The sequence below is a fragment of the Prionailurus viverrinus genome, chromosome A3, assembly GCF_022837055.1.
Source record: "Prionailurus viverrinus isolate Anna chromosome A3, UM_Priviv_1.0, whole genome shotgun sequence".
NCBI lineage: Eukaryota > Metazoa > Chordata > Mammalia > Carnivora > Felidae > Prionailurus > Prionailurus viverrinus.
Window position 1 is genome coordinate 86021762 of NC_062563.1, and position 12461 is coordinate 86034222.

General features: G+C 38.4%; 1 protein-coding gene and 1 pseudogene across 1 annotated transcript in view; one reads left to right on the top strand and one right to left on the bottom strand.

Moving 5' to 3' along the window:
- The window catches only part of PPP3R1 (protein phosphatase 3 regulatory subunit B, alpha), a 68322-nt gene that overhangs the window by 26914 nt on the left and 28947 nt on the right, over positions 1–12461 (bottom strand). The window contains exon 2 of the mRNA XM_047851306.1: positions 5791–5830. Coding sequence (XP_047707262.1) covers positions 5791–5830 — 40 coding nt within the window. The remainder of the gene's footprint in view (positions 1–5790; positions 5831–12461) is intronic.
- LOC125162042 (TSC22 domain family protein 1-like) lies at positions 8266–8866 on the top strand (annotated as a pseudogene).

Below are 12461 nucleotides of genomic sequence, written 5' to 3' on the forward strand. Positions count from 1 at the left end.
GACAAGTTAGCCAAAGTCACAATGGCTTAGAATAATTTAACTCAATAAAAAGTAAACGCTGAATTGTGAGACAATAAAAGAATACTTATCTACATATTAGACAATCCAGTTTTGTCTAAAATCATTCATGTAAACACAAACATAACATTAATCAGGTAATATTTACTATACGGAAGACTACATAGTATTGTGATTAAAAATATAACCGTGGTATGCCTGGGTGGCTGGTTCGGTTAAGCATCTGACTTTGGCCCAGATCATAATTTTATGGTTTGGGAGTTAGAGCCCTGACAATCTCTACTGTCAGCACAGAGCCTACTTTTTGGATCCTTTGTCTACATGTCTGTCTATCTGTCTGTCTGTCTCCCTCCCTCTGCCCCTCCCCCACTCATGCACACCCACATACTCTCTAAAATAAACATTAAAAAAAAAATATGACTCTGGAGCATGACTACTTGAGATCAACTCATAGTTTTGTTACTTTTCCTATTGTGTGGCCTTAAGTCTGTTAGTGAAGGTCTCTCTGCCTGTTTTCTCATCCATATAGCAGGGAAAGTAAACCTCTTTCATGAGGCTATTGTAAAGATTAAAAAGGTTAATATATGTGAAGTGCTTAGAATAATGCCTGGCACATGTTAAATGCCATATAAGTATTCGTTGTGATTATTTATGAAAATAAATGGGGTGACTGGTAACCACTGGGTTTTCCTAAAGGTACAGCCTTTAAAATTATCCAAGTAGTTGTCTATGTAGTCCAGCTCTGAGTTCTATACTAGCTTATTTAGTCAACAGATATTTATTCAGCATCTGCTCTATGCCAGGTATTGCACTTATGCTTTTACTGTCAATGCCTTAATTCCTTTATTGGTGAAAATGAGCTTAAAAATACCCTCTTATTATTAAAGCTTGCTGTGCTGCATATGCCATACTTAGCTATAAATTAATTATTGCTCCTTGATATTACTTTTAGTTTCTTCCTCCTCCCTTTTTCCATTCATTAAAAAATAAAACAAAACAAAAAACTTCTGGGGCACCTGTGTGGCTCAGTTGATTGAGCGCCTGACTTTGGCTCAGGTCATGATCTCAAGGTTCATGAGTTCAAGCCCCACACTGGGGTCTTTGCTGTCAGCACGGAGCCCGCTTCTGATCCTCTGCCCACCCCGCCCCCCAGCTTGCACTCTCTCTAATTAAAAAAAAAAAAACTTTTAATAATGGAAAATTTCAAACACATACAAAGGTGAGAGACTAGTTTAATGAATTCCATATACCTATCATCCAACTGTTCAACCATTAACACATGAGAAATCTTATTTATACACCCACTTCAATTATCTTAGAGCAAATTCCAGACATATCATTTCCTTGTAACTTCAGTATTATCTTTAAAAGACATTATTTTTAAAAACATCACAATAACACTACTTGAAAAAATATTAATAAATTAATAATTAACTCCTTGATATTAAACAATCATGCTCCAATTTCCCCAAAACAGCACAAATGATTTTACAGGAGTTTTTAATCCAAGGGGTTTGGCAAATAGTCAATGTGTCAATAAAATGAAATTGACTGTAAGAGTAACAGTTTCATTAGAGTAGTAAAAGATAAAAGCCAGATTGCAGCAGGCCAAGAAATCAGCAAAAATAAGGAAATAGATACTATGTGAGTATAACTTGGTGACTCAAAGTTCTTTCCTTGGTCTTGACAAGAGCATTAACATCCAGAATACTGCTGTTCTAATTAGTGATATTGGCAAACACTTTATAGTGCTTAGTAAGTTGTAGGCATTGCTGAAAGCAGTTTGCATGTATTAACTGAATAACAACAATTCTATACAACAGGTACTATTACCATTTTACAGATGAGGAAACCAAAGTACTGAAAAGTTAAATAACTTAAGTGCTCAAGGTCACAAAGCTAGTAAAAGGTAGAGTTGGAATTTGAACTTAGGTATACAGTACTTATTACACAAACTGTGGCAAGACTTCTTTTTTTGTAATATAAGTGTTTTTGTTAGCTTTTGATCTGACCTATTAAATTTTTTAACCTCTGTTAAACTTAGAAATATTTAGTATATCTTCATCTCTGGGGTATTTTGAGATTCAGAAATTATGTTCATGATGAACATTTAATCCGTAGTGACAGATTAAGTGACCTAACTTGACTGGAAGAGTGAAATTTTAGTCTTTGATCTATGCTGTGTTGCTTATTGGCTGGGTCATTTTCTATAGTGTAAAGAGGCACTATTCTCACATTTAACCAAATTATGCAACTGCATTTTGTCAGATGTTTCACTATTGCCTTCTTTTCCTCTAAAATCTAATACTACATGTTATTAAAAGTTGAAATTAAAGTTGAAAATTAAATTAAAGTTGAAAAAAAAAGAAATAAGGAAATGGAGATAACTGTACAGTATATGCTCTTTTTTTGAGAAGCTCAAATAGGAGAAAAAGTGAAGAAAAACTAGGAGGTACATGAAGGATCAGAATCAAAGCATAGTTCATTATATGTGTAAACTGAAGAGCTAAAACTTAAGATATATAGGAAAAGACAGAGAAACAAAGTCCTAGAGATGAGAGTGGATGAGGTTAAAAGCACAAGGAAGGAGGCTGACCTTGAATAAGGGGGTATAATCCAAACTGACACTGACAGAAGGAGTCAGTTAAGCATGACTGGCACTGAGAAAACTGGCAGGGAGAGGTAGAAGATGGAGGGGCATGAGGAGGCTAACACTTTAAATGTTTTCAGTTTTCTTGAGACTCAGGAGACAAGGCAGTGATTAAAAGCAGAGTACTGGAAAGGATTATGCAAGGGATTTGGACAGAATGTTGAAGACCTGGATGAAATTTAAGGAGACTGAAAAAGACAAACAGGACCAGACAGGTAAAGAATTAATCAGCATTCGAATCTTATGTAGCTTTCAAAACCAATTTCATCACCCCATCCACAAAGCTCTTAACTTCTGTAACCAACAGTAATTTTCCCTTAGAATTTTTATTTTTCATAATGGTTTACTTGTACTGTAATAATTTTACCCAATAGCCAGAATGTAAGTACTTTGTGGGTGCTTACTTTATCGGTCGGTATATCACAAGGCTGAAGACAGTACCTTACAGAATATAATTTACCATCTTCTTACTTTTAATTTTTTAAATGTTTATTCATTTTTGAGAGAGACACACAGAACATGAGTGGGGGAGGAGTGGAGAGAGAGAGACACAGAATTCGAAGCAGGTTCCAAGGCTCTGAGCTGTCAGCACAGAGCCCAATGTGGGGCTCAAGCCCACGAACTCTGAAATCATGGCCTGAACTGAAGTTGGACGCTCAACTGACTGACCTACCCAGGCGCCCTGAATCTTCTTACCTTTTTTAAGGTAAATACTAAAGGAACAAAACAGACAGTAACTACCTGAAGAGCTGAGATCACTCAAGCCTGAGACAATTACATAAGAACCCATCAAGAACACAGAATTAAGGTGAGTCTTGAAGAGGTGAGAAGGCAAGACATTATTTAACCTGAACAGGGACATATAAATAGTGAAGTGCCTCAAGAATTAGTTTTTAACAGAGGCACCTGGGTAGTTCAGTCAGTGAAAATCCGACTCCTGATTTTGGCTCAGGTCATGATCTCATAGGAGTTCGAGCCTTGAGTCTAGCTCCCCACTGACAGTACAGATCCTGCATGGGAGTCTCTCTCTCCCCCTCTGCCACTCCCGGGCTCATCCACACTCTCTCTCTCAAGAATAAATAAATTTAAAAAAAAAATGAGTTTTAACATTCTTATCTATAATGGGTAGTTATTCACAGATAACACTAACCTCTTCCAATAATATAAAGAAGTTTTTCAGGGGTGCCTAGGTGTCTCAGTCGGTTGGGAGTCCGACTTTGGCTCAGGTCATGACTTCACGATTCCTGAGTTCAAGCCCTGCATCAGGCTCTGCACTGACAACTCAGAGCTTGGAGCCTGCTTCCAATTCTGTGTCTCTGTCTCTCTCTCAAAAATAAACAAATGTTAAAAAAAATTTTTTTAGGGGCTCCTGGGTAGCTCAGTCAGTTGAGTGTCCAACTTTGGCTCAGGTCACGATCTCACTGTTTGTTTTGAGTTTGAGCCTCGCATTGGGTCCTGGGCTGACAGTCAGAGCCTGGAGCCTGCTTCAGATTCTGTGTCTCCCTCTCTCTCTGCTCCTCCCCCCCTTGTGCTCTGTCTCTGTCTCTCTCTCAAAAATAAACATTAAAAAAAAAACTTAAAGAAGTTTTTTAAGTGACAAAAAAAATTTACTACAATATGTGGATGGGAGAAAAGTGGTGGTTTCAGTGTAGACAAGTTCATTTTGGGGAAATCATCCAAATCATTTATAAAAGCACATTTTATTCTAGTGAACCAAATAGGGAACAGAGAAAAAAAAGCTATAAACTGGGTAGAAGAACCCAGATAGATTCATAGCTGGTTACACAATCACTGACAACTACAGATCTTCAATGACATGGCTCAACAGTTTCATCAAAGCATAGATGAAGTAGTAAGAAAGAAGACTTACTACTAAGTTCTGAAGATAAAACTGAAAGGGGCAGCTTTAACAGTGTATGCATTATTTGTCAACAGTGTATGCTCAGGTTGTGACCTTGCAGCTCATGGGACCGAACCCTGTGTTGGGCTGTGTACTGACAAGCTCAACGCCTGCATGGGATTCTCTCTCCCTCTGTCTGCCTCTCCCCTGCTCACATGCTCTCTCTCAAATGAATAAGCATTTAAAAACAAATTATAGAAGTTACAAAATGTAAGATGGAATGATAAATAATTTCAGCTTATTATAACTGCTACAAAGAAAATAAATGGGGTACTATTCATGTCAGAGAATCTAAGCAGAGAGAGAAAAAACATCTCCAAAGGGGTGACATTTATGCTGACAGTTGAATGACAACAACGTCAAATAAAGAGCTGATAGAACAGCATTCTACCCAGAGCGCATAAGCAAGCAAAGATGTTGAAGAGAATGAAATTAACACAGGTTTTGGGAAAAGAAAGGAGACTAATGAAACAAAGGGCAACTGGGAAAGTGACAAACAAACCAAGCGACACTTCATTGCAAGATAATGTCTCCAAATGGGGAAGGACCAGTTACATCTAATAGAAATGGCAAGGAAGGTTCAGAACTGTTTGGGTATCCTGGGACCTCGTGATGCCATCTAACTTACCAATGGTCCCTATTCCAATTCTAAAGATCTCTCCTTTCCCAATCACTGCTCTTCCATACAAGAGACTTTATGATTTTTATATAAGCTCCCTAGTGCTCTGATCCTTAAATCAAGAATTTCAAAAACTGTCATTTTCTTTCTTTACATTCTCCAGTACACTCAGAAACAACCAGACCACTCCACACTTCTTATACTCTTCACTCCTCTGAGAAACATCTTTGGCAATAGCTATTTGGTCTATCGAAGTTTTGCCTTCAACACACTTTATTTTATGTAACCAAAGGATAAGTAAATTAACTGTTTACCTGAAACTTTGTTAATCTGAAAACCTTCTGTTGGGTTACGCCACTGAGATCTGAGGGCTGATTTGTAACTACAGCACAATACAGATAATAAAGAGCAGCTCTATTAAAAAAAAACAAAAACAGTTCCCTGCTCTGATAACTTTAAAAGACAAAGTCAAATTCATTACTCATTTTAAATAGTTAAGGGCTAACTTTACTATGTAGACATACAGAGTTGTATGATATATACATATATAGAGAGAGATGTGTAAATAAAAGAAATTCTTGATAACAAGAATATGTGACTTACAGTGTGAGCACATTTCCAAAGGATAACTTGCCTCATTTCCCTGGAGAAAGAAATAAATAATAATTAGTCACAAAATTGGTACAAATGTCTTTAAAAGGTTTAAATATTCTAAGTCACAAACATAGGGAAATAAGCCAAAAACCAATGTATCTAGGTCTATAAATTATCATTTTTTGATAAGAAAAAAATCATAAAATAGGATATAAAGAGCTCTCAAATCACAACAGGCCTGAGTTGGGTCTCTGACATTATGACTTATACAAACCCTTGACTAAAATTTACTTTAAATACTTTTTTTAATTTTTTTTCCAACATTTTTGTTTATTTTTGGGACAGAGAGAGACAGAGCATGAACGGGGGAGGGGCAGAGAGAGAGGGAGACACAGAATCGGAAACAGGCTCCAGGCTCCGAGCCATGAGCCCAGAGCCTGACGCGGGGCTCAAACTCACGGACCCCGAGATCGTGACCCAGACCGCAAGATCGTGACCTGGCTGAAGTTGGAGGCTTAACCGACTGCGCCACCCAGGCGCCCCTAAAAATTTACTTTAAATATTTTTAATGCCCTAAACATATGGATTGTATAATTTTAAAACACAGGAGATGGGGCGCCTGGGTGGCGCAGTCAGTTAAGCGTCCGACTTCAGCCAGGTCACGATCTCACGGTCCGTGAGTTCGAGCCCCGCGTCAGGCTCTGGGCTGATGGCTCGGAGCCTGGAGCCTGTTTCCAATTCTGTGTCTCCCTCTCTCTCTGACCCTCCCCCGTTCATGCTCTGTCTCTCTCTGTCCCAAAAATAAAATAAAACGTTGAAAAAAAAAATAAAACACAGGAGACTGTCAATGTTCTGTCTTGCTGAGTAAATTCATTTTGGGACAAAAGTCAGAATAGTTTCTCCTGCCACATATATTTAAATGAAGAGTTTCCTGAGACTGTAAAGCTGTTAAAAAGAAAAAAAAGAAAAAAAAAACTATTTGCATTTATACCTACTATCTTCTATATGCCACGCAACTAAAATAAAACAAATATTAATAGGAAGATGGGTCCAATGTAAGGCAGCCAATTCAAATTTTTCTTTTGAAAAGTCTTATCTCATGGGTAAATTCCAAGTTGATATAATTTATCTGAACTCCTAACTTATAAAATATATAAAACCAACCATCTATCTACTATCCAGGATTCCATGTGAATTTATTTAAGGAAAAAAGAGCTCTAGAAAAACTACAGACCCAGTCAAAAACCCACATTTAACAATTCTTAATGAACTGACCCTAGGGAGGTCAAAGTACCTGGTGGATGATCACATCATTTGATCAGTGATGAAACCAGTTCTAAATCTAAAACAGTAAAAACTTCTAGTAAAACAGACTCATGTGAGATAAAAACAATGAAAATCCTCTTAAAGTCTACAGAATTTAAATTAATTTAAACTGAATTTTTAAAGTTCAGTTATAAAATCAGAGTACTACACATCCTATATTCCATTTACCTAATCTTGACCCTATCTAGCAACATGAGCAATAGGATTAATATATGAATATACTTACAATAGCCTGTGAAGTTATTGAATACAGTCTGAAAAGAACATTCTAGTCTGGCTCACTAGTTTTTAAACTCCTAAAAAGTTATCTTACACTATGTAAATTTGAAGTCTAAGAAAGGTTATCCTGTAAATTAGCTAGCATCTTCAATTCTTATCATGCATGCTACCAATCATTAATTAGTTTTTTCCTTGAAAATTATAGCAGATAACTGCAATTTTCCAGAACTGGTTAATTTAAGGTTACTTTAAATATCAAATATATATTGAGGCGCCTGGGTGGCTCAGTAGGTTAAGTGTCCAACTTCAGCTCAGGTCATGATCTCACAGTTCATGGGTTCAAGACCCATATTGGGCTCTGTGCTGACAGCTCAGAGCCTGGAGCCTGCTTCAGATTCTCTGTCTCCCTCTCTCTCTGTCTCTCCCCCACTTGAGCATGTGCTCTCTCCCCCTCTTTAAAAAATAAACATTAGGGGCGCCTGGGTGGCTCAGTCGGTTAAGCGGCTGACTTCAGCTCACGTCATGATCTCGCGGTCCATGAGTTCGAGCCCTGTGTCGGGCTCTGTGCTGACAGCTCAGAGTCTGGAGCCTGTTTCGGATTCTGTGTCTCCCTCTCTCTGACCCTCCCCTGTTCATGCTCTGTCTCTCCCTGTCTCAAAAATAAATAAAACGTTAAAAAAATAAAAAATAAACATTAAAAATATTTTAATATTGAAAAGCCTTAGTGGAGCCCGGCGGTAGACCTCGGAGGCTTCTCCACACAGCAGTGGGATCAGCATCTTCCTGGGATCACCAAGCCCCAGAAGCTGGGTTTCTTTAAACCAGGGCTGCTGTTTTCTGTTTCTCCCTGGGCTGCAAAAAGCTAGAAGATTTTTATCTAGCTCAAACAAGGCTGCTGGTATTCCTTTTTCCCGTGAGGCTGTTTGTGGCTGCAATTGCATGAAATCCCAATGGTGTAGACCAGTGGTGATGGATCTAGGAGTTCACCAACTGAGACATTTTTCAATTTCTTTCTTGTCATCCTTGCTGGAGACTGAAAACACTTCTGTGAGACTTGACAATAGCTCCTTGGGTGCAAGTGTGGTAGCTATTGACAACAAAATCAAGCAAGCTATGGATCTGGTGAAAAGCCATCTGATGTTATGTGGTTAGAGAGGAAGTGGAAACCCTTAAAAAGCAAATCAAAGAACTAATAGAGAAAAATTTCCTGGAGCAGGAAAACAATCTGCTGAAGACACTGGCCAGTCCTGAGCAGCTTGCCCAGTTTCAGGCCCAGCTGCAGACTGGCTCCCGCCCTGTGACCACACAGCCCCCAGCCCAGCCAGCGTTCCAGGGCTCAGGACCAACCGCAAAGCCTCCCATGCCCCTGAAGAACTGGCTGCTGCTGTCTGAACTGAACAGACCAGAGAAGATATACAAGGGGGAATCCATCCACCTCTACAGTCACCCATTTCATTGCTCACTGCACAAGAGAAGTGAAGCTGACCTATGCCATTGTGTCTGTTTCCCAGTATTAAACACTCATGTGCTTTTGGCTTGAAGAAATTTCTTAGTTGGGTGAATTAAAGGTTAATCAGATAATTAGCATGCATATACTGGGACTTCATGCAGCTTGGCAGATATGTGAGAAGTGGTTCCATTCATGCTGAGGAGCTGTGTGCCTTTCCATCATCCCTTCCCTGCTCCCCATCCCTGCTCCCAAGAGTTCTCTCCTGCTTGCAGGTAGTATACTCCATGGGGTTAGAAGCAGTGGGGCTCCAGTGGGCCTTCCTCTCTCCTCTTCCCCATGAGGAACTTGAAAGGGAGGTCAGAGTAAAGACTGACACATAGTCTCACCTAAGATGAGGGGAAACATAGTTCATCATACAAATTGACGACTGTCACCAAAAATCCATAAAACGATAGTACTGTGCCTCTTTCTAAAACAGTAGATGACACAAAATTCTTTGAAATGGTGACAGGTAGCTGGGACCCAGGCTATCTTACCATGAAGGTTGTTTTGCTTATTGTATATTTGTGTATGTAGTGGAACTATTTTGTACAATAGAGGGCTGTAACTACTATTTATGTTGTACAGATTGAAATCTAGATGTCTGAAGAGGTGTGAATTGTCTTTTATACAGAGATCTACAGAAAAAAATGCTACATGAAGAAAACTACACCTGAAGAAATTTTAAGAATCTGGCATCATCAGTCACTTTGTGTAATCTGAACTCTTCTAGTTGCTGAATATCTTGAAGTAAATTCCTGTTCGCTGAAGTCTTTTGATTGAGCTGGTTGAATACTTTGAAAAATGATCCATTCTAGCTAATGAAATGGATCTCCCAGTAGGGGTTTCTGCATATTACCTGTATAGTAGTTATACGCATTTGTTTCTGTGCATGTTCTCTACACAGTTGTAAGGTGTCACTGTATTTAACAGCTGCACTTGTCAACTTTCAATAAAGCATATAAAATGTTGATAAAATATTTTAATATCAAATATATATTAAAGGTAGAAGAAAATGATAAACAGCGGCATCTGGGTGGCTCAGTCAGTTAAGCCTCTGACTTCAGCTCAGGTCATGATCTCATGGTTTGTGAGTTCAAGCCCCGCATCAGGCTCTGCGTGGAAAGCTCAGAGTCTGGAATCTACTTCAGATTCTGTGTCTCCCTCTGCCCTACCCAGTTCATACTCTGTCTCTCTTTCGCTCTCAAAAATAAACATTAAGAAAATATTTAAGAAGAAATAGCAAACATTAATAAAACCTGACCATTAGTAATGAACAGAGATAGAGTTTTGCTTATTCTGCCCCTTACTTGATTTTAAGACTCTAATGATTCCTATCTTTTACTGCCTCACATACGTATTTCATACCTAAAATTTTATATATGCTTTAAAAAAAATCTCACTCTACCTTAAAGTATGTTTCTTGAAACATTCTCAAAAGAGTATAATGACACTTTGAATTGTCATTCTGAGTTGTGTGTGTGTGTGTTTTATGATAATGATTAATGTTATAATTGTCTTAGAAGTGAGGGCATGGGGCACCTGGCTGGCTCAGTCAGAGGAGCATGCAACTCTTGATCTAGGGGTTAAGAGTTCGAGCCCCACATTTGGTACAAGGATTACTTAAATAAATAAAACTTAGAAAAAAAAAAAGTGAGAGCAAAAGAGTTATATGGTAGTTTCAAGGACGACTCTGAAACCCAGTCCTTATTTCTCCCACCAACCTTCACAGCGTTATCACTTCTTTATAAATAATACCATCAATCCTCTATCCACATGATTCCCAGCTAGCCAACATCCACAAGACCCAAGGACCAGCCCAGCTAGAGCCCTTCAGTGCTTTTCCACCAATACTGAATGCCTCATCTGTCTCCTAAACTTAAAATCTACATATCCAAAAGGTTACTTCAACCTCAACCTGAACAGTCTTGTGCCTGGTAAAAAAAATCTTTCAAGTATCAAGGAAAATGTTTTCCCCAGATAACCAAAAACTGAAAGAATTAAGCTCCAATGCATGTGCAGTACAAGAAACGTCATAAGAATATTCTTCAGGCATAAGAAAAATTGTACTAAATGGAAATCTGATTCTAGACCAGGAAATGAAGATCACCAAAAAGATAAATTTGTGGGGCGCCTGAGTGGCTCAGTCAGTTAAATGTCTGACTTCTGCTCGGGTCATGATCTCACAGTCTGTGGGTTCAAGCCTCACATGGGGCTCTGTGCTGACAGCTCGGAGCCTGGAGCCTGCTTAGGATTCTGTGTCTCCCTCTCTCTCTCTCTGCCCCTCCCCTGCTCGCACTCTCTCTCAATAATACATAAACTTAAAAAAAAAAAAAAGGTATATTTGTATGTAAATATAAAAGACTTTTTTCTCATTTTTAAATATCTTTAAAATATAATTAACTTACTTAACACAAACATAGTAACAATGTATTGTGGGGTATATAACATGTACATAGAAGTAGAATGTGTGACAACAGCAGCACAAATATGAGAGAGAGGAATGATGTATGTTGTCAAGATCTTGCACTATGAGGGAAACATTACAATGTTATTTGAAAGTAGAGCATAATGTTAAAGATGTATATTATAGGGGCGCCCTAAGTGGCTCAGTTGGTTGGGCTGACCGTCTGACTCTTGATTTCAGCTCAGGTCATGATCTCACAGTTCATGAGTATGAGCCTGTGTAAGGCTCTGCACTGACAGCATGGAGCCTGCGTGGGCTTCTCGCTCTCCCTGTCTCATTGCCCCCGCCTCTCCTCTGCTCTCTCAAAATAAATAAACATTAAAAAAAAAAAATGTGTATTAAAAACCCTACAGCAACTGTTTTAATTAAAAAAAATTTTTTTTAATGTTTATTTTTGAGAGAGAGAGAGAGAAAGTGAGTGGGCAAGGGGCAGAGAGAGGAGACACAGAATCCGAAGCAGGCTCCAGGCTCTGAGCTATCAACACAGAGCCCACACGGGGCTTAAACTCGTGAACCGCGAGATCATGACCTGTGCCGAAGTCAAATGCCAAACCGAATGAGTCACCCAGGAGCCCAGCAACTGTTTTTTAATAAAAAGATAAATACAACAGTATCATAAAGAATACTCAATCTAAAGGGAGGCAAATAGGATAAAAGAAACAAAAATCAAGTGTGGAAAAAACAAAGTACAATATCAGAATGGCAGATTTAAATCCAAACATTTTGAGAATGATACTATGTTAAGGGTAAACATTGTAGTAATTACAATTAAAGACACAACTGTACGCTATCTATAAGAAGCCTACCTTAAAAACAAGTTAGAGGTAGGTTAAAACTAAAAAGACAGAAAGATATACCACAAAAGTATTAATCGAAAGAAGCATACAGTGGCTAGTAACAATGGAAAATGCAGAATCCAGAACAAGTAATACATTATCAGGGATAGAGAGGGCTATATAATGTTAAAAGAATGGATTCATTAGGAAGATGTAATGATACTAAGTCTATTGTGATTTATAATAAAAAAATGTATTTAGTTTTGTTTCTAGCATAGAGATTCTAAAACCCTCAGAATTTCTTAAGTGAGAACTATAAAGATGTCTTATGTTAAGGAGGGGACTGTGAGAGAGCACCTAAAGATAGGGACTGTCTGGTTGCCAGGAGAACCAATTATATGAT